The sequence below is a fragment of the Scyliorhinus canicula genome, chromosome 17 (assembly GCF_902713615.1).
Source record: "Scyliorhinus canicula chromosome 17, sScyCan1.1, whole genome shotgun sequence".
NCBI lineage: Eukaryota > Metazoa > Chordata > Chondrichthyes > Carcharhiniformes > Scyliorhinidae > Scyliorhinus > Scyliorhinus canicula.
This window is the reverse complement of record NC_052162.1, coordinates 65296599-65318914: the sequence shown is the minus strand read 5'-3', so window position 1 is coordinate 65318914 and position 22316 is coordinate 65296599. Positions and strand designations below refer to the sequence as shown.

The 22316-nt window shown below is 47.3% G+C and overlaps 1 protein-coding gene across 2 annotated transcripts in view; it reads right to left on the bottom strand.

Moving 5' to 3' along the window:
• Positions 1-13258, bottom strand: part of LOC119952077 (ADP-ribosylation factor-like protein 13B) — a 48488-nt gene extending 35230 nt beyond the window's left edge. The window contains exons 1-3 of one of the 2 annotated variants that reach the window (XM_038775622.1): positions 13050-13258; positions 10442-10576; positions 7380-7450 (exon numbers count right to left, since the gene is read on the bottom strand). In XM_038775622.1, coding sequence (XP_038631550.1) covers positions 7380-7450; positions 10442-10500 — 130 coding nt within the window. In that variant the 5' untranslated portion in view covers positions 10501-10576; positions 13050-13258. The remainder of the gene's footprint in view (positions 1-7379; positions 7451-10441; positions 10577-13049) is intronic. The other variant, XM_038775620.1, reaches the window with a different exon arrangement.
• Between the last annotated feature and the right edge of the window lie 9058 nt (positions 13259-22316).

Here is a 22316-nt window from a genome sequence, read left to right as displayed (position 1 = left end):
CAGGAATAGGGGTAACCACAGGTTAAAGAGGTGTGAATTATCTCAAGCCAGGACAGTTGGCAGGATTTCACAAGCCCAGGCCAGATGGTGGGGGGAATGTAATGCGACATGAATCCCAGGTCCCGGTTGAGGCCGCACCCTACCCAAGGTCAACACCTCCGCCCTATCCCCATAATCTTTTCACTCCTTTACTCTCCCAATCTTTTCACTCCTTTACTCTCCCAATCATATTTACTATCAAATTCAGTCTTCTATGGTTTTCAGGAACTTAGCTATAAGTTTTCTGCTCAGCGATTCTGCGTTGTCCCGTGTCCTGAAGGCTGCCTTGGAGGACGCTTACCCGGAGATCAGAGGCTGAATGCCCTTGACTGCTGAAGTGTTCCCTGACTGGAAGGGAACATTCCTGCCTGGTGATTGTCACGCGATGTCCGTTCATTCGTTGTCGCAGCATCTGCATGGTTTCGCCAATGTACCACGCTTCGGGACATCCTTTCCTGCAACGTATGAGGTAGGCAACATTGGCCGGGTCGCACGAGTATGTACCGCGTACCTGGTGGGTGGTGTTCTCACGTGTAATGGTGGTATCCATGTCGATGATCTGGCACGTCTTGCAGAGATTGCCATGGCAGGGTTGTGTGGTGTCGTGGTCGCTGTTTTGAAGGCTGGGAAGTTTGCTGCAAACAATGGTTTGTTTGAGGTTGCGCAGTTGTTTGAAGGCAAGTAGTGGGAGTGTGGGGATGACCTTGGCAAGATGTTCATCTTCATCGATGACGTGTTGAAGGCTGTGAAGAAGATGTCATAGTTTCTCCGCTCCGGGAAAGTACTGGACGACGAAGGGTACTCTGTCGGTTGTGTCCCGGAATGTTCTCTTCCAGTCGAGGAACACTTCAGCAGTCAAGGGCATTCTGCCTCTGATCTCCGGATAAGCGTTCTTCAAGGACGCGCGACAACGCAGAATCGCTGAGCAGAAACATATAGCTAAGTTCTGCACACATGAGTGCGGCCTCAACCGGTACCTGGGATTCATGTTGCATTACATTCATCCCCCACCATCTGGCCTGGGCTTGCGAAATCCTACCAACTGTCCTGGCTTGAGACAATTCACACCTCTTTAACCCTGGGTTACCCCTATCTCTGGATCTGTAAAGACTGAATTACCTGCAAATGCTTACATTCCAAGCATTGTCTGGCATCTTTGAATTTGTATATATGTTTCTGGAACATACCTCTTCATTCACCTGAGGAAGGAGCAGTGCTCCGAAAGCTAGTATTTGAAACAAACCTGTTGGACTTTAACCTGGTGTTGTAAGACTTCTTATTGTGCTCACCCTAGTCCAACGCCGACATCTCCACATCATGCCTGGAAAAGAAGCAAGACAGGGATTGTGGCTCAGCTGAAGCCAAATTGTACACATTACTGCAAGGTTGTGGCCAAATGACAATGAAATGGCATGTAGGAAATTCGAACAATCCAATACATTAAAGTGAATTCACAATAGTAATCTCATCGAGTGATTCTAATAGTGTGATATACCACACTGACATTTTAGAATAATTTAAGTTGGACATGGAATGATCAATTTGAAATTAAAACTTATTTATCTGTATTATTTAATGTAACACAAAGCAATGAATATCTACACTGGGAATCCCCTTGGGGGTTCTTCCAATCAGCTTCTGTAACCTGTATGGTCAGTGGAAGGGCTGCTTAAAGAGTGTATCTGGGGTTTCTGTTGGTCTTTCATGGAAGTTATGGTAGCTGCTTGGTGGGAAGGGACTTCAATCCATGGGAACCTGAAGAGATCAGGTATGCAAATATCCTAGCATTTGGAGTGAACTGGGTCACTTACATGCCATGCATTATAATAAAGAACTTTTCAGTACAATATATTAGCCTGGATTTTGTGGCCAGCGGCAAAGCAAGGACACTTGTCTATAAACTCGAAGCTGCACCGAGAGTTCTCGTGATCTCTGTGGCGAGTACTTTACCTCCCTTGCTGTGCAATTGATTGTGGTATTGTTTAATGGGGATTGTCAAGCTGCAGTGAAATTGTCAAGCTGAACAAGCAACTAATCACATTGATGAATTCTCACAGACAGCCAATTTGAAAATGAAAAACACTAATAACCAAATCACTTCTTAAAAGTTTTACACCAGTTAAAGGTAGAGATATACACATGGGTGAATTTAGAAGTGAAAATAGGAAACATTTTTAAGTTAAAAAAAAATTCAATAGAATCCTAGTAATTAATCATAACTGAGATATTTGATAATGGGTGGAACATATTTGTTCAGGGCTCGAGCAGGCGTTCAGTGGTAGTTTAAAATCTAGTTGAACCTCACTGAACAAATCTTAATTTTTCATGTTTATAACACTGATATATGAGCAGAAAAGGAGAGGTTCTTGCTTGATCAATTGATTTAGTTGATGACTGTGTGTCGGATGAGTCCACAGCCCAACCTGTGTGAAGCAATGAATGGCAGGCCCTAACTGAAAGATTTCCATGTTAATCTGTGCTTGCATGAAATCCTGAAACTCCTGTCAGAATACAGGAGGGAGATAGAGAACCTAGTGGAGTGGTGTAGCGACAACAATCTCTCCCTCAATGCCAGCAAAAGTAAAGAGCTGGTCATTGACTTCAGGAAGCAAAGTACTGTACACACCCCTGTCAGCATCAATGGGGCCGAGGTGGAGATGGTTAGCAGTTTCAAATTCCTAGGGGTGCACATCTCCAAAAATCTGTTCTGGTCCACCCATGTCGACGCTACCACCAAGAAAGCCCAACAGTGCCTATACTTCCTCAAGAAACTAAGGAAATTCAGCATGTCCACATTAACCCTTACCAACTTTTACAGATGCACCATAGAAAGCATCCTATCGGGCTGCATCACAGCCTGGTATGGCAACTGCTCGGCCCAGGACCGCAAGAAACTTCAGAGAGTCGTGAACACTGCCCAGTCCATCATACGAACCTGCCTCCCATCCATTGACTCCATCTACACCTCGTGCTGCCCGGGGAAAGCAGGCAGCATAATCAAAGATCCCTCCCACCCGGCTTACTCACTCTTCCAACTTCTTCCATCGGGCAGGAGATACAAAAGTCTGAGAACACGCACGAACAGACTCAAAGACAGCTTCTTCCCCACTGTCACCAGACTCCTAAATGACCCTCTTGTGGACTGACCTCATTAACACTACACCCTGTATGCTTCATCCGATGCCAGTGCTTATGAAGTTACATTGTATACCTTGTGTTGCCTATTATGTATTTTCTTTTATTCCCATGTACTTAATGATCTGTTGAGCTGCTCGCAGAAAAATACTTCACTGTACCTCGGTACACGTGACAATAAACAAATCCAATCCAATCCAATCCAAATCCCGGACAGGTATTTGCCATCAAAACCCTGCCATTTCCAGGCCAATATAATTAACCAAATTCCTTTGAAATAATTGCTCCATGTGTTGCAAAATCATAAATGTATTAGTGATAGACATAGTACACAGAGACTCCCTCACTGTACACATTCAGCCTCCCCGGACAGGCGCCGGAATGTGGCGACTAGGGGATTTTCATAGTAACTTCATTGAAGCCTACTCGTGACAATAAGCGATTTTCATTTTTTTCAAATGAATAAAATTTTTAGATTAAAATATAACTACAAGAACAACCACGTATCAGAATGTACACAGGATAGTATCTAGCCCCAAATCGCTAATATCAGTATTGGAAAGCATGTTAGAAATATATCCATAATACATTAAAATGTTTCATCTTAGTGCATTTCCTGTCAATTTTTTCCATTGTAAATTCCTATGTCCATGTTTATCATGGGACCTACATACAAAATTATCACATTGGGATTATGTCCTTCTGCTAGTGGAAGTGCAAGATGAAAATCTGTCCACAATGTATAAAAAGGACATTGCAAAAAAAAAACAACAACATCTGTATGCACTATCTGTCAACTTTTTGCATCAAATGTTTCCGCAATCATAATATGACTGTGTTCGGATGGGTCCACAGCCCAACCTGTGTGAAGCACTGGGTGACAGACCCTAACTGAAAGATTTCCATGTTAATCTGTGTTGCATGAAATCCGAAATCCCAGACAGGTAATGATAGCAAGTGCCACCAAAACCTTGCAATTTCCAGGCAGAGTCATAGATGTTTACAGCACGGAAACAGGCCGTTCGGCCCAGCTTGTCAATGCTGTTTAGTTTCTATCTCTAAGTTAGTCCCACTTGCCCGCATTTGGCCCATATCCCTCTATACCCATCCTGCCCATGTAACTGACTAATGGAAATGGTTCATATAAATTTCTTACATTGTAATTATATCTCCCCTATTTGGGGCACTGAAGTTTTAAAATCAGGGCTTGACTATAATTGCATACCCTGATCCAATTTTCCCGCAACCTCTACCCCAACCTCACCTCAAAACTATCCCTGCTTTTATCTTCCTTTATTCAACATCCTGAGGGTTACCAACATCCAGAAGCTTAACAGGACCAGCCACATAAATATTGTGGCTATAAAAGTCAGTCAGAAACCAGTTATTCTGAGGCAAATGGCTCACTTCCTGACTCCCAAAGAGCCCTAGGCATTCCATTAAAAGTCTTGTTATATTCCAGCAACCCTCCTCTCTTACAAATAATTCAAAAGTGGGAAAAAATAGAGACTCCCTCCAGCCCACCATCTTTTATTAATTGTGGGATATGGGTATTACTGGCAAGATCAGACTTTTACTGCCCATCTCTATTTGCCTTGGGAAGGTGGTGATGCTCCAGTCTGTGTGGTGTAGGTACTCCCACAGCGCTGTTATGGACATAGTCAGGTAATTTTATACTTCGTAGGACAGATGCTGTGTTGTGATTGTACTGGAACAGCTTGGCTACAGATGTAGCTAGGTTGGGAGCACATGTCTTCAGTGATAATTGCATATTAATTTAGCGTTTAATTATAATTTGGTGGGCATTAACAGGGAATTCACCCGTGTTCATACATACACAGGAGCAGACTGACACTGTGGCTGTTGGGTTGCAGGAGCACGATCTGTAATGTGTCTTTGTAAATAAAAGCTTGACAGTGTTTAAAGACCAGACTCCCATTCTATACATCAATGTCTGGCTATTTGAGTTCTATCATTTAGCAACACAGCCAGAATGTTCTCAAGATCCACAGCCTTTGGTGTACCCAGTGCATTCATCCATTTCTTTATATCAGAGGGAATGAATTAATTGAGCTGAAGACTGGCTTCAGTGATGGTGGGAACTTCAGGAGGAAGCACTGCTCACTGAAGTTTGGTTGAAAACACTTCAGTCTTATCCCCAGCGTTACAAGATAAGATTCCGTCCGAGGACGAGGTAGGAGAGGGCAGGATCTCGGATACGGGGAACCGATGGAGGGAGGGGGTCCTCGTTGGAGGAAATAAAGTGGACATGGAAGTGGAGCTGGGAGGGGCATTAGAAGCTGGACAATAGAGTGAGGCCTTACAAAGGGTAAACTCATCCTCCTTATGTGTGAGATGAAGTCTTATTTTGTTTAAGTGGTGCATGGAGCACATATGATGGTATCAAGGGTGAGTCGGTTGTTCTCGGGGGTAAAGGACAAATGCAGGAGGTGCGGATGTGGCCTGACAAATCAGGTCCACATGTTTTGGGCATGTCCGAAGTTGGAGGAGCTTTGGGAGGCTTTTGCGGGAACCATATCAATGATTCTAGGAGGTGAAGGTGGCTCCAGCTCCGAGTCCTTGGGCTGGATTGTTCCGCCCTGTCAGCCACAAAATCGCCACGGGCGAGACGCGGACCGTGTAAACGTTATTGATCTCGGAGGGGAATTTGTGGTCACCAGGTGGAGTGGCTGGAGAATCCCACCTCATGGGTGTCAGAGGATCCAGGAGTGCAGGTGGGGAGAGAGGCTGACGTGTTGGCCTTTGCCTCCCCGATACCCGGAGGCGGATATTATTAGGGTAGTGGAATTCGGAGCCACCTAAAGCGGTGGGGTGGACGAGTGACCTGGCAGAGGACCTGCACCTGGGAAAGATAAAGTTTGGTATCATGGGTTCAGAGGAGGGGTTCTTCTCGAAGTTGAGGTTTTTCATCGACTTCTGTAAGGAATGGTAAACGTCAGCCAGCAGGGGTGGGGGAGGGGGGACGGCTATTGGTGCTGTGTTTTGCTTTTTAATAATTGAAAATGCTTTGAATATAAACATGTAAAAAATGAAAGCACTTCAGACTTGACCTTTACGCTCGCACACTGGGTTCTGCCATCATTGAGGATAATGATGTTCACGGAGACTTCCTCTTTCTAATTTATCATCACTATTTGTTTTTCACTATTGCACCTGTGTGTTCCCTGAACATGAGGGAGTGGTTAAAATCTTAAACGCATACTCAACCGGAAGTCTCCTAGATTCCTATTCTTGAGGAGTTTATTTATTCAATGCAAGATTCGTATTCTTGAGGAGTTTATTCATTCAATGCAAGAAAATAGATGGCTCCTAATTTCTTTATAATTTGATCTTACAATTTTTGAATGACTCCTCCTGATCAAGGGCCAGAATTGATACACCCCCACCCAGCAGCATGTTGGAAGGTGGGGCAGGGTGAAGAGTGTAAAATGAGATGGGATGATGGGGGTTGTCATGCCTGTCACTTTCCCATCACCACTGGTATTTTACCAGCGGCAGACCAACATGCCAGCCGCTCTCTGACCTGCACTCCCGGATCCTTCCCAAATATTACCACCCACAGGCTCGGAGCCACCTTTACTTATGCCAATTGAGGCCTTTAGTGCCTAAGTATTGGCCACTTGAGGGCCTCTTGCAGCTGTGGTTGGTATTTTACTAGTGGTAGATTGGCACTTCACCAGCTGCGAAGGCTACCGATAAAATCCGACTGCCTTCCTGCAGACTTGGGTAGGAGAGTTCCTCCTGATTGAGCACCCAGCAGGAAGAGCCACCCCTGTTGTAAGTCCCGGAACCCTCACCATCAAGCTCCTTTCTCTGGGCTCTGGTGAGGCCCAACCCATTTTACCTGCCCTCCAGCCTTCACCATCATTGCTGATCCAGCTCCTGTTGTAGCTCCTGCTGTGGCTTCCGCTCCTGTTACCACTGGTGGAATTGAAAAACTGCTGGCCCTCTGATGGGCTGGCAGATCTTGGAGGCTGAACACCTTGCCTCAGCAGGACAGAAACCATGACTGCGGGCAACTAATGACCTCAACAAGTAAAATTGACTCTGAATTTCTGGTTGGTAGGGAGCCCACCACTTCCACGTTAAAGATTGGCCAACATTTCTGAAAGTGACTCTCTCTCTCACTAGTGGCACAGAAAAAAAAAGTTGTTTTTGTGCGCTTTGAGTAATAATTTCTTTACCTTTCTGTATTCCTTTCAATATTGCAGTTTTCCCTGCATGGTTCAGCCCCAGGATCAGCAGAGTGACATTCCTGAAAATGAAATGAAGAAGTGCATAGACAATCAATAGATTACTCAAAATGGGCCACAAATCAGTGCCTGAAAATTAATGCAACATCTGTAATAATGGTGCTGAACTTGTGTACCTCGAGTGACTGGGCACTGTCCTTAATCAAAATCGACATTGATTCCAAAATTACACTTTCATGCTCAACAGTATTTTTCCTTCAACAAAGGCATGTCCACTCAGTTGTAATTACAGCTTTGTTCTAATTATAGGTCCCGTGATTTTGTGCCTTATTTCCAAACTTCTGCCAATGCCCGGTTGTGCTCATAACAGCTGGGAGAAGCATAATTGCTCTTTGCACCTGTTATAACCTACCTGGATCCTGTTGGCTGGGGACAATTAGATAGCCCATGAGGTATTTTGGAGTCCAATCAACTCAAGTAAGAAAGCAAATAAACTCAGGAACAAATAAAAAGGGGTCGCTCCTTGTAGGGGCACTGCCCAAAAATAACAAAGCACAACAGAAGCCTATCAACATCAAATCATAATGTGAAAAGAGGAGTTGATAAAACAATCCAATCCCTGCGGTGTCCACCAGGCACAGGAGACGTCGTGTGTGCCCGTGGACCCCGCATGCTCCCTTTCCAGCTAATAAAGCCTCGGAAGAGGGGCATACAGTCTGGCCGGACAGCCCCCTCGGTCACCCGCTGCCTGAACCTGTTAATGGCGAGTCTCGCCGGGCCCAGGAGAAGGTTCGCGAGGAGGTTCTCCACCTTTCCTGCCCCTTTCCACACCGGGTGCCCATAGATCAGTAGCGTGTGGCTGAACTGCAAACAAAAGTGCAATAAAAGATTTTTTAAGAAACCAAAAAGAGAGTTCAGCCTAGGACATTCAATGTAGACATGGTTCATGGACTCCACAAGACCGCAGAAATGGCAGAGCTCTTGGGCATCCGCGAACCGGTGCAATCGGTGGGTGCACGGTATTGGTACATGCATCACTCTCCACCCAAGTTCCCTCAGATTGAGGGTGAGGACGCCTCCATAAAGGGACCTCTCCAGTGGGGACCTCTGCTGCCTGATGGCGCTGAGGCACACCAAGGAGTGTCTGGACAGCGGGCGAGGGCAAAGTGGTGGAAGGTGTGTAGCAGCAGCGTGTAGCAGCAGCATGTACAGGCAAACCATCTGTGCAGTGCAAAAAAGCATGAAGGGTATTTCCACGGGCGGCTGAGGGAGGATTTGGGACCAATGTAGAATTCCGTCCGAGCAGAGGTCCACTGAGATAGGATGCCATGGCACACCAGCACCTCCTCGATACTGTATGAGGCCTTGGAAGGCATTGACCACAAGCCACACGGATACAGCTGTGCGCTTCGTGAACTCCTTGGGTGTCATGGTTACCCCATGATGTACTATAGGGCCATTCAACTAAATAGAAGAACAGAAATGAACTGAGGGGTAAATTAAAAGGGGTCACTCCTAAAAAAAGGAGCACAGCCCAAAACGAACAAAGAGGAACGGAAAATTAAAAAACATTAAATCAAAATGTGAAAACCAGGGTTGATAAAGCAATATAACCTTCAGGTGCCCATCAAGCACGGAAGGCCAGTTACCCCATGATCCATGAGGATTATGAGTTCTTTCAATGAGGGGGTGGGGTAATTAATAGTAGTGCAGCTGTATAAATAGAAGCTGACCAGTGTGGTACCGGCTAGAGAAAGAACCAGTAGTGAACCACTGGTACTGTGTACGTATTGTTGTCAATAAAGTTACTTTCTGTTTGATTCTATAAACTCATGCTGGATTCTTCATGGCCCTCACAAAAGCACCATTTAATTTTCCCTCCTCTTTCAAGGGCCAAATGCAGGGGATTGAGCTTGTGTCTTCTCATTTTATGCTGTTACACAATGGAGCACCAACAATGCAATGTCTTTGTGACACTGCCACTCTGCTCCTAAATCTGATATTAATGAGTATAAAGTTCAGAAAAATTTCCTGTTATAGAATTGTACAAGCACTGTCTGAAATTATATAATCCATCTTTTTGACATGGAGTTTAATTTGACTAATACTTGATTTATGTACAAAATCCCCATTCACTGCTGTTTCTGACTCCTCGTTAGCACAGTGTCAGAGCTCAGGCAGCAAAGGATGAACGTTTTCAGAGTGCTGGCAAACATCAATTTTGATGGGAAAAATCAAAAGACGGTGCTGTAATGAATGCTGTCACTGCCTGCAACCCCACACCTCCTCAACCCAACTTCCCACCCATCCCCCGATCAACTTCTTTTGCCTCCATGTGGCAAAGAATGATTTAAAGTTGTTCATAGAACATACAGCAGAAGGAGGCCATTTGGCCCATTGAGTCTGCACCGGCCCACTTAAGCCCTCACTTTAACCCTATCCCCGTAACCCAATAACCCCTCCTAATCTTTTTGGTCACTAAGGGCAATTTATCATGGCCAATCCACCTAACCTGCACGTGTTTGGACTGTGGGAGGAAACCGGAGCACCCGGAGGAAACCCACGCAGAAACGGGGAGAACGTACTGACAGTGGCCAGCGGGGAATCGAACCTGGGACCCTGGCTCTGTGAAGCCACAGTGCTATCCACCTGTGCTGCCCATTCTCTGATTCTCTGCAGTAGAGTTCATTGCAAAATGATTACAAAAGAACCAACTTATGTGTCTGAGTTAAATGCTGTGTGCGCTTAAAGTTAGGGTGTTGATATGAAGGAATGGAAGAATTTTTCCCTCATTCAGAGTTAAAATCAAGCTACCACCGCCCCCACCCTGCCCAAACAATGTAGCTTCCTCCCAATCTCAGGATTTTTGAGAGTCAGTCCCTGGATCAAACCATTCTGAAAATCTGTTTTCACGCAAAAACATCATGCTGGGCTTTGTGGCTCAATGAGTGTGGAATATGCTGATGATTAAACTGTGAAATGGTGCATTGTTGTTTGGTGACACCTCTTGTAAGATGCCTTTCTTTAAATCAGCAAGGCAGAAAGAAACTCACCTGATAGGCTCCTGAACTTTCCGAGCCCAGGTGCAGCAGTTTGTAATTAGACTAAACATGATGGAATCGCCGGGAGGTGATGGCTGGTCAGAACATGTAGACTGGCAAACTGACTGACGGACAGCTTCACAACCACTAGATCAGAGGGCAAAAAAAAACACATCAGGATAATGAGTTAAGATTGGAGCAACACAATAGTTAGGGACATTCTCTCCCCACCTATTGTCAAAGCATTCTTTTCTTATCTACTTATTTTGCATCTGGTCTGCTTTTGTCAGACATCAATCCTGATAGATATTGAGATAACTCCCTTTACTCAGACTCTTGGCAATACCATTCCTGGGTAGTGAACAGATGATTTAGAGGCATAATCCATTTAGCAGTGATTAACCTTCCAAACAATCTCTTCTTTGTGAAAAATATTGGCCTCAATGTCGTATCTCTGAGAACAGTGCCCCTCAGATTGATAATCGTTCTGTGGAGAATGATGCTTTTAAACTCCCAGGGCACAACTCCAAAGAAACTTTACTGCTGTGCTGATCCTTGTTAAATACCAGTTAAATATTCAGGACGTAATTCTCAAGCAAATCAACCCTCAAAGAATTTAGCACTCATACGTCCCGTAATGAACCCAGATGCCATTGTGAACCAAATTAAAAATATCCAGACAGTCAGTGAATTACAAGGCGCTAAAAAAATTACCCAACAGTTATGTGGAATCGAAAGCTTCTATTGTAGTCATTAGGTAGCAGGGGAGCCAGTCGTGAAAAGTCAAACTATTTTAGAAGGTGCTATATTTAGAATAAACCTTCTACTTCCCTCTCAGTATGCACCTCAATTATCAAACTCCAAAAAGCCCTTTAGTTATCAGCGTACAATGGTTCTATGAACTCTCTGAAATCAATACAAAACTGTACTCCAAATCAATAAAAGCATCAATAAAAACTGTGGTTCTGGAAATCTGAAATAAAAACAGAAAATGCTGGAAAAAATTAGCAGGTCTGGCAGCGTCTGTGGAGAAAAAACAGAATCAACATTTTGAGCCCGGACGATTCTTCTTCAGAGCTGAAGGGAGGGAGAAATGTGATGGAGTTTATACTGTTTATGATGGGGTGGAGCAGGGAATTTACTCCAATCATTGTATTTCTGAGCAGTCAGGCTTAAAGATGAAAACAAACTTATTAGTCGAAGGGTCCTTTACAGTTTGAATCAGCTTTTGTGTCTGAATAATGCTGTTGATCACAAATTTTTGCCCCTCACCAAGGAGGGTTAGTCAGAGATTCCCTCTCTCTTTAAAGATAATAACATAGTGGAGGAATCTCTTTCTGCAACAGCCAGAGAGGATAGTTACATTTTTCTTTTCGTTTTTTAAATGATTGGCACAGTCCTTCACTAAATTTTGCCATCTCTATATCTCTGTCGCATAAACCAGCAAGGAGATGGGGCTAATTCAGTACAGCAGAAAGACGGTAGCACAATGGTTAGCACTGTTGCTTCACAGTGCCAGGGACCCAGGTTCGATTCCCGGCTTGGATCAATGTTTGTGCGGATACTGCACATTCTCCCCGTGTCTGCGTGGGTTTCTTTTGGGTGCTCTGGTTTCCTCCCACAAGTCCTGAAAGACGTGCTTGTTAGGTGAATCGGACATTCTGAATTCTCCCTCAGTGTACCCGAACAGGCGCCGAACAGGGGATTTTCTCAGTAACTTTGTTGCATTATTAATGAAAGCCTACCTGTGACGCTAATAAAGATGATTATCATTAAGTAAGAAGAAATTAAGAAAGTTCCAGCTATTTTGCCTTTGAGTTGAAAACAATAGCACTTCCTCACATCTCAGCAATATCTCAAGGTGCACCATATACTTCATTCAGTGCCCTTTATGGAATGAAGTCATGCACAAATGACTGTCACATTTACCAAAAGCAATCTGCACATTAAAATAAATGTGAACATAAGACCAGAAGATAAGAAATAGGAGTAGGTCATCCATTGAGACTGTTCTACCATTCAAGAAGATCATGCCGAGCTTCCACGTCAACTCCACTTTCCCGCCCTAACACCATATTCCTTCATTTCCTTGTGTGCCCACAACTCAAGACGGAGCCCAGATTCAATTAATTACTTCAATATGAAATGACTGTTGTTTTTCAGTAAACACCGCAACCTTTCCTGTCGGGCCTCAGCTTGCTAACAGCATTCAATGACCATTCAGCTCTTGGTATTATTTGTTTCCCATTGGAGTAACAATTATTGAAGGAAAAGCAAGTCTGCTGAACAGAATAGTCTTTCTGTGATGGAGGAGAAGAAAGTTGAATAAGATAAATTAGTTACCCAGCAACCTTGCCGTGAAATCATTTGGGACACACTGCACACTGGTAAATCATCTGGTAAATCATTGGTGGATTAATTCTCCCAGTAAACCCCTCCCCAATAGAATAATATTTATTCAACCACATCCAAGGTAAAGAATAACCATAATTAAAGTCCTGAAGTACTTCATGCAACAATTAGAAACAATTAGAATGTACACATTGGTGCATTAATTGCATTAGCTTATTTTTCAACTCGGCAAATGTACAACTCTAATTTTACAATCAAGTTAGCTGACCTGTTTAAACTGCTGCAGCACGGATAATCATGCTGAATGCAGTCTCAGTCTCATTGTTGATCCAAACACAGCAAGAGGTGATCAATTTAGACATATTCAAACAAATTAGATTCATTCGTCATTTGGGAGCCTTGGGAATATTGCGGCCGTAATCCCGTTGTCTGTCTGCTCTGAAATTTTGACCCAATCTTTTCCTGTTGTGCTGACTCTAATCCGGATTTAAATAATTCCCTTGTTAATTCCACTGGGGGAGGGGGAGAAGGAACTTGCACTCAGGCGGAGATGCACCCTGGAACCTGCCGTTCTTTTCTTTCTTTCCTGTTGCTGAATTATACAAAAGATTTCACATTTGCTGTTGGCCGCATTGAAATTCGTAGACAGAGAGGAGTAATCACTCACATGGCTTTTTCTCTACCTGCATAGTGACAACTAGTGGCAATAGTTTACTACAGAGAAATTGCTGTGTTACTGTCGGGGAAGCGGCTGGTCATTAGTTTAGATTACATATAGGTTAGATCACATCACTTGACAATGGGTTGTCATCCTTATCAAGTCCAAAATAAAATGGAGCAAGGGGAGGAGGGTGGTGCAGGAACTGAAATCCTGTCTATGTTTTGAGCTACTTTGGCAAATAAAAACATAGAAATGTAGAAGGTCGGAACAGGAGTAGGCTACCCATTCATCCCTTTGCCTCCACAAAGAATTTTGTGGGCGGGATTCTCCGTTTCTGAGACTAAGGGCGCGATTCTCCGCTGCCCTCCTGCTATTCTTCCCCCCCCCCCTCCCCCACGACACGAATCGCTGCTCGCCGTTTTTTACGGCGAACAGCGATTCTCCCCAGGCCGATGGGCCGAGTTCCCAGGCCTTTACGGCCGTTTTTATGAACGCAATCACACCTGCTCTCACCATTCGTGAAAACGGCCGCAAAGTGCTGTCCCGGACAACCACGGCACCGATTGCACGACCGCACCGCGGCCGTGCCAAGGGTGGCATGGGCCTGCGATCAGTGGGCACCGATCGCGGGCAGCGGGTCCGATACCCGCGCACTATTTGTTCTTCCGCCGCCCCGCAGGATCAGTCTGCGGGGCGGCTGAGGGGCATGATGGCCCGCGCATGCGCGGGTTTGACGCATCTGCGTGATGACATCATCCGCGCATGCGCGGGTTGGAGCCGTCCAACCCGCGCATGCGCGGCTGACGTCATCGTGCGCGTCAGCCGCCGTTACGCTTGCCGCGCGGACTTAGCGATGGTCGTTAAGCCCGCGATGCCGTGCTTCACGGGGCCGCGCTGCTAGCCTCGCCCGGGGGGGAGAATCGGGTCCTGGGAGGGGGCGCGGAGTCTGCCGTGAAACACGGCCAGTTTCACGGCAGCCTATACGACTCGCCGCATTTGCGGAGAATCGCGCCCTAAGTGTTAACGGCGACACAGAATTTGTGACACATTCACGACAGCAAAACTGGTCCCACACTTGGATCGATTCAGCAACTCTGGAGGGGCTAGCACCAGTGTCAGGTGGAACACAATCGATTCCAATGAAAAATGGTGGGGGATTCGCCAGGTCCTTGATTTGACACTCTGGAGGCTGACAAGCTGCAACCACATATACACATTGCAATCCCCACACACATTCATCCCAGCCAACAAGGTGACACTGGTTCTGTTGGAGCATGCCCATACAACTGATGGGTCGGCTGGGCCAGAAGGCACCTGGGGGTGGAGGGTGGTGGTGGGGGTGGGGGGTGGTGGGGGGGGGGGTGTATTGTGTTCACAGTGGGTTGTTAGCAGTGTGTGCAGCTGCATGGCTGCCTTACCGGCCGAGGCAAAGATGTTCCATGTCTGTCCACCCCGACTCCACAGCTCACCTCCTGGCCACCTCCCCCATTACTCCCCTCAGCCCCAGCAGAAACCTCCCACCAGCGGCACAACTGTCAGCGCACTATGGTGCTATTGGACCCTTCCCTTACCCCCTCGCTCTCCCTCAGCAGCTATGACACCAGCTTCACGAATTGCACCATCTGGAACCCGGCCCATTGGAGGCAGAGCATCGCAGAGGCCCCAGAGAATACTGGCTCAGGCCTACTAATGACATGCAAACAGTGTTTACCGTACGTACGCTCCAGACCACATTCTTTTTCTTGAAATTTTTTTAATTGGCTTTTCTCATATTTCTAAACAATCGTGTATATACATTATATTTTTCTTGCCCATGCTAATAAACTTTATTTTACAGAACGGTTTATTTTGTCCTTCATTTAACTAACTCTATGTACATTTAGTTGCCCACTGGATCGGTCTATGATTCCCCCCCTTCCTCCTTCCCCCCTCCCCTCCATTGGCTTCAACACCCTTCCTCTTCTCTTGTGGCTTCCCCATCTCTCCCCCCCCCCCCCCCCCCCCCCCCGGGGTTGCGCAGCCCTTTGGTGTCATCAGCAAACTTGGAAACGTTGGGCTAGATTCTCCATCGGCGGGATCCTCCATTTTGCCGGCAGCGCATTTACGGCCACGGACTTTCCAACAATGGGAAACCCCACTGGCCAGCTGCCGGGATGAAGAATCTCACTGTTGGCGGGTGCGCGCTGCCCCAGAAAACATGTGCGAGGGAACGGAGTATCCCGCCTGTTATAATTGGTTCCCTTCTCCTGGTAATTTATATATATCTTTAGCAGCTAGGGCCCAAGCCCTGATCCCTGCAGTACCCCACTGGTCACTACCTGCCATTTATTCCCACTCTCTGTTTCCTGTCTATCAACCAATTCTCGATCCATGCCAATACATTACCCCCTATCCCATGTGCTTTAATTGTGTCCACTTAAGAGCAACCTTATCAAAAGCCTTCTGAAAGATAAGTATATCATATCCATTGGTTCTCGCTTATCTGTTCTACCAGTTACATACTCAAAGAACTCCAGTAAATTTGTTAAAAATTATTTGCCTTTCATAAACCCATGCTGGCTTTGTCCAATCCCTTAATGCTTTCTAAATGTTCTGTTATCCCCACCACTGATGTCAGGCTAACTGCTCTATAATTCTCCCTTTTTTCTCTCCCTCCCTTTTTAAATAGTGGAGTTACAATTGCCACCCTCCAATCGAGAGAAACTGCTCCAGAGTCGATAGAATTTTGAAAGATGACCACCAATGCATCCAGGGTAACTTCCCTTAATACTCTGGGATATAAATGATCAGGCTCTGGTGATTTGTTAGCCTTTAACCCAATTAATTTCCCCAGCTCCATTTTCTTACTACTACTGCTTTCCAGGGCGGCATGGTGGCATAGTGGTTAGCACTGCTGCTTATGGTGCTGAGAACCCAAGTTTGATCACAGCCCTGGGTCACTGTCGGTGTGGAGTTTGCACATTCTCTTTGTGTCTGCGTGGGTTACACCCTCTCAACCGAGAGATGTGCAGGCTAAGTGGATTGGCCACACTAAATTGTCGCTTGATTGGGAAAAAATGATTGGGTACTCTAAATTTATAAAAAGAAAGAAAAAACATATACTGCTTTCCTTCAATTCCACCCTCTCATGAGACCCTTGGGTCCCTAACATTTCTGGGAGATTATTTGTGCCCTCTTTTGTGAAAAGAGAACCAGATTACGTATTCAATTCTTCTGCCATTTCTTTGTTCCCCATTCTGCACTGTATCTTCTATGTTCTATGTTCTATTATAATTCAAGGAAACACCTACAAAAATAACATTTGCACAGATGTCTGATTTAAAACTTGAGCTTAATATGTCCTGTTTTGTTAGGGAATGAATGTTTTTATTGTAAATGTATGAGCTATTCCACAAGATAATAAGTGGGTGAGATATTTTTTGGCTTCAATGGGAATTAAACATTCAATGATAATGGACATTACCAGTAGCTAAACATAAGCAGTGCTAACTATTATTAATAATAATTGCACATTTACTTATGGTCACAATTGCCATAAAAGGTCATGAAGAATTCATTGCATCACAGTTTTCATGCTCAATATTAAATGGTTGGCAGACCTTGTTGAATTCTGAAGTACTTATTCTAACATTCCTCTCCCTTGTCCCATTATTCATTTAATTAGTATCACTTTTAACAAGAAGGCCTTCAGCGCACCTAATTGAGGCTTTAGCTTGACTGAGTTGTCAATCAAATCATCGACCGGGAGACAGTGACAGCGGGGCTAGACTTTAGGTATCACTTGACCACGCTCCTCAACAATGTTCTCAGCTCTCAAAAGGAGAGCTCCATTAGCCTGTGAACTAGCTCACCAATGCACAGGCTATGGATGATGATGGTGTCTCATCAAACAAACAAAGTCTGTTTTTGTCTGTTGAAAACACTGATCTTGTTTTTCAATTCCAGTGAAATGAAATGGACATGGTCCACCTTCCAACTAAAAATCACAGCAGCTTGAAAGTCATAAACTAAGATAAAATAAGTCAATATCAACCTGATTTTTACAGTTCTCATCTCACAATATCAAGACATCCACTCCTGATCACACTGTTCAATCTAGAATAGGTAGGTGGCCAGCCAACAAGGTCAAGGATGAGGACCATGGAACATGTACAAGACTCAGTGACCCTGATAAGGTTTGAGATGGTACTCTCATATACCAATATCTGCCAGCCTATTTTTTAAAACTAAATTACGACTGAAACCACCATTAGTAATGGACCCACTGCAGTCCCTGGTCTGGGGAAAACACCAGGCAGTCCTATGGATTAGGTTCAATCTGTTGTGAGTGTATTAACATCAACAATTCTAAATTTTTATTTTATTTTTTTTAAAATAATTTTTATTGGAATTTTTGACAGAAAATATAAAATATAACAACAAACAATGAAATGCAACAAAATAACCCATAACAACTGTAACACCCCCCAGACCGTATCAACGCATGTATCATATCTCCCCCACCCCCCCAACCCCAACAAGAGAACTTAAAAATAAATTTAAATTAAATAAACAAACATAGTCATCATCCCCCCCCCACCCCCTCTTTTCCCTCCCCCTTCCCCCCTCCCCCCCGGGTTGCTGCTGCTACTGTCCCAGTACCCTATCGTTGAGCCAGAAAGTCGAGGAAAGGTTGCCACCGCCTAAAGAACCCTTGTACCGATCCTCTCAGGGCAAATTTGACCTTCTCTAGCTTAATAAAACCCGCCATGTCATTGATCCAGGTCTCCACGCTTGGGGGCCTCGCGTCCTTCCATTGTAGCAAGATCCTTCGCCGGGCTACTAGGGACGCAAAGGCCAGAACACCGGCCTCTTTCGCCTCCTGCACTCCCGGCTCCACCCCAACCCCAAAAATCGCGAGTCCCCATCCTGGCTTGACCCTGGATCCACCACCCTTGTCACCGTCCTCGCCACCCCCTTCCAGAATTCCTCCAGTGCCGGGCATGCCCAGAACATATGGGCATGGTTCGCTGGACTCCCCGAGCACCCCGCCACCACCGGACTCGTGGTATACCTTTGTCTTCACCCCCAAAGAACCTACTCATCCTCGTCTCAGTCATGTGGGCCCGGTGCAGCACCTTGAATTGGATGAGGCTAAGCCGCGCACACGAGGAGGAAGAATTAACCCTCTCCAGGGCATCAGCCCATGTCCCGTCTTCGATCTGTTCCCCCAGTTCCCCCTCCCACTTAGTTTTCAGCTCCTCTACTGACGCCTCCACCTCCTGCATAACCTTGTAGATATCAGATATCTTCCCCTCTCCGACCCAGACCCCCGAAAGCACCCTGTCACTCACCCCCCTCGCGGGAAGCGAAGGGAATCCCTCCACCTGCCGCCTAGCAAATGCCTTTACCTGCAGATACCTGAACATGTTTCCCGGGGGAGCCCAAATTTCTCCTCCAACTCCCCCAGGCTCGCAAACCTCCCATCAATAAACAGGTCCCTCAGCTGTCTGATGCCCGCTCTGTGCCAACCCTGAAATCCCCCATCAATGTTCCCCGGGACGAACCTATGGTTCCCCCTTAACGGAGCCTCCATCGAGCCCCCCACTTCTCCCCTATGTCGCCTCCACTGCCCCCAAATCTTGAGGGTAGCCGCCACCACTGGACTCGTGGTATACCTCGTAGGAGGGAGCGGCCACGGCGCCGTTACCAGGGCCCCCAGGCTTGTATCTCCACAGGACGCCCTCTCCATCCGTTTCCATGCTGCCCCCTCCCCCTCCATCACCCACTTGCGCACCATCGACACATTGGCCGCCCAGTAGTACCCCGAGAGATTGGGTAATGCCAGCCCCCCCCCCCCCCCCCCCCCCCCCCCCATCTCTACCCCGCTCCAAGAAGACCCTCTTCACCCTCGGGGTCCCATGCACCCAAACAAAGCTCATGATGCTGCTGGTCACCCTTCTAAAAAAAGGCCCTAGGGATAAAGATGGGCAAACACTGGAAGAGGAACAAGAATCTCGGGAGAACCGTCATTTTGACGGACTGCACTCTACCCACCAACGATAGCGGCACCATGTCCCACCTTTTAAATTCCTCCTCCATCTGCTCCACCAGCCTGGTAAAATTAAGCTTATGGAGAGTCCCCCAACTCCTGGCCACCTGCACCCCCAGGTATCTGAAACTGTTCACTGCCCTCTTAAACGGGAGCCTCCCAATTCCCTCCTCCTGATCTCCCGGGTGTACTACAAATACCTCGCTCTTGCCTAAATTTAACTTATAGCCCGAGAAGCCCCCAAATTCCACCAACAGCTCCATCACCCCCGGCATTCCCCCTTCTGGGTCCGCCACATACAACAGCACGTTGTCCGCATACAGCGATACCCGATGTTCCTCCCCACCCCGCACCAGACCCCTCCATCTCCCTGACTCCTTCAACGCCATAGCCAGAGGTTCAATCGCCAGTGCAAAGAGCAAGGGGGACAGGGGCACCCCTGCCTGGTCCCACGGTAGAGCCTAAAGTACTCCGATCACCTTCCATTTGTAACTACACTTGCCATCGGAGCCGCATAGAGCAGCCTCACCCATTTGATGAATCCCTCCCCAAATCCGAACCGCTCCAGCACCTCCCACAGGTACCCCCACTCAACTCTATCAAACGCTTTCTCTGCATCCAGCGCCACCACTATCTCCGCCTTCCCCTCCACTGCCGGCATCATGATAACATTTAGCAGTCTCCGCACATTCGTGTTGAGCTGCCGTCCCTTGACAAATCCTGTCTGATCTTCGTGTATCACCCTTGGCACACAATCCTCTATCCTGGTGGCCAGGATCTTCGCCAGCAACTTGGCGTCAACATTGAGGAGCGAGATAGGCCTGTATGATCCACACTGCAAGGGGTCCTTATCCCGCTTTAGGATCAGAGAGATCAGTGCCCGCGACATCGTCGGGGGCAAAGCCCCCCCCTCCCATGCCTCATTGAAGGCTCGCACCAACAGGGGGCCCACCAGATCCGCATACTTTTTATAAAATTCCACCGGGAACCCGTCCGGCCCCGGGGCCTTACTGACTGCATTTGTCTAATCCCCCTGACTAGCTCCTCCAACTCTATCGGCGCCCCCAGCCCCTCTACCAGCTCCTCTTGAACCCTTGGGAAACATAGGGGCAGCAGGGTAGCATGGTGGTTAGCATAAATGCTTCACAGCTCCAGGGTCCCAGGTTCGATTCCCGGCTGGGTCACTGTCTGTGTGGAGTCTGCACGTCCTCCCCCTGTGTGCATGGGTTTCCTCCGGGTGCTCCGGTTTCCTCCCACAGTCCAAAGATGTGCGGGTTAGGTGGATTGGCCATGCTAAATTGCCCGTAGTGTCCTAATAAAAGTAAGGTTAAGGGGGGGGTTGTTGGGTTACGGGTATAGGGTAGATATGTGGGTTTGAGTAGGGTGATCATGGCTCGGCACATTATTGAGGGCTGAAGGGCCTGTTCTGTGCTGTACTGTTCTATGTTCTATGTTCTATAGCCTGTTCATGAAGCTCTCCATCCCCCCTCTCCCCATCGGAGGTTCCGACCGGTACAGTTCCTCGTAGAAGTCCCTAAAGACCCCATTTATTTCTGTCCCCTTCTGCACTACATTCCCACCCCCATCCGTCACTCCACCAATTTCCCTAGCAGCATCTCGCCTACGGAGCTGATGCGCCAACATCCTGCTCGCCTTCTCCCCATACTCATATACCGCGCCCTGCGACCTCCTCCACTGTGTCTCCGCCTTTCTGGTGGTCAACAAGTCAAATTTGGCCTGCAAACTACGCCGTTCCCCCAGCAACCCCTCCTCTGGTGCCTCCGCGTATCTCCTGTCCACATCTAGGAGCTCCCCCACCAGTCTCTCCCTCTCCTTCCTCTCCCTCCTTTCCCTGTGGGCCCGGATGGAGATCAGCTCCCCCCGGATCACTGCTTTCAGAGCCTCCCAGACCATCCCCAGCCGGACCTCCCCCGTGTCATTCGAATCAAGATACCCCTCAATACTTGTCCGGACGCTCCTACACACCTCCTCATCAGCCAGCATCCCCACATCCAGGCGCCAGAGCGGGCGCTGGTCCCGCACCTCCCCCATCTCCAGATCAACCCAGTGCGGAGCATGGTCTGAAATCACTATGGCCGAATACTCGGCATCCTGCACCCTCGAGATCAACCCCTGCTCAGGACGAAAAAATCTATTTGTGAATAAACCCTATGGACATGAGAGAAAAAGGAATACTCTCGCGCTCTCGGTCTCCCAAACCTCCAGGGATCCACCCCTCCCATCTGGTCCATGAATCCCCTCAGTGCTTTGGCCACCGCCGGTCTCCTGCCCGTCCTTGAACTGGACCGGTCCAGTGGGGGATCCAGCACTGTGTTAAAGTCTCACCCCATGATCAGGCCCCCTGCCTCCAGGTCCGGAATGCGGCTCAACAAGCGCCTCATGAAGCCAGCATCATCCCAATTCGGGGCATATACATTAACCAGCACCACCTTCTCTCCCTGCAGCCTACCCTTCACCATAATATATCTGCCCTCCTTGTCCGACACCACCTCAGCCGCCTCGAACGCCACCCTCTTCCCCACCAGAATCGCCACCCCCCCGGTTCTTCGCGTCCAATCCTGAGTGAAAAACCTGCCCCACCCACCCCTTCCTCAGACGGACCTGGTCCGCCACCTTCAGGTGGGTCTCCTGGAGCATAGCCACGTCCGCCTTCAACCCCTTCAGATGAGAAAATACCCTAGTTCTCTTAACCAGCCCATTCAGCCCCCTCACGTTCCAGGTAATCAGCCGGATCAGAGGGCAACCCGCCCCCCCTCCCCCGCCGACTAGCCATAGCTTATCAACTGCTTGCCCCGGGCCAGCTCGTCCCGCCCGACCCGTTC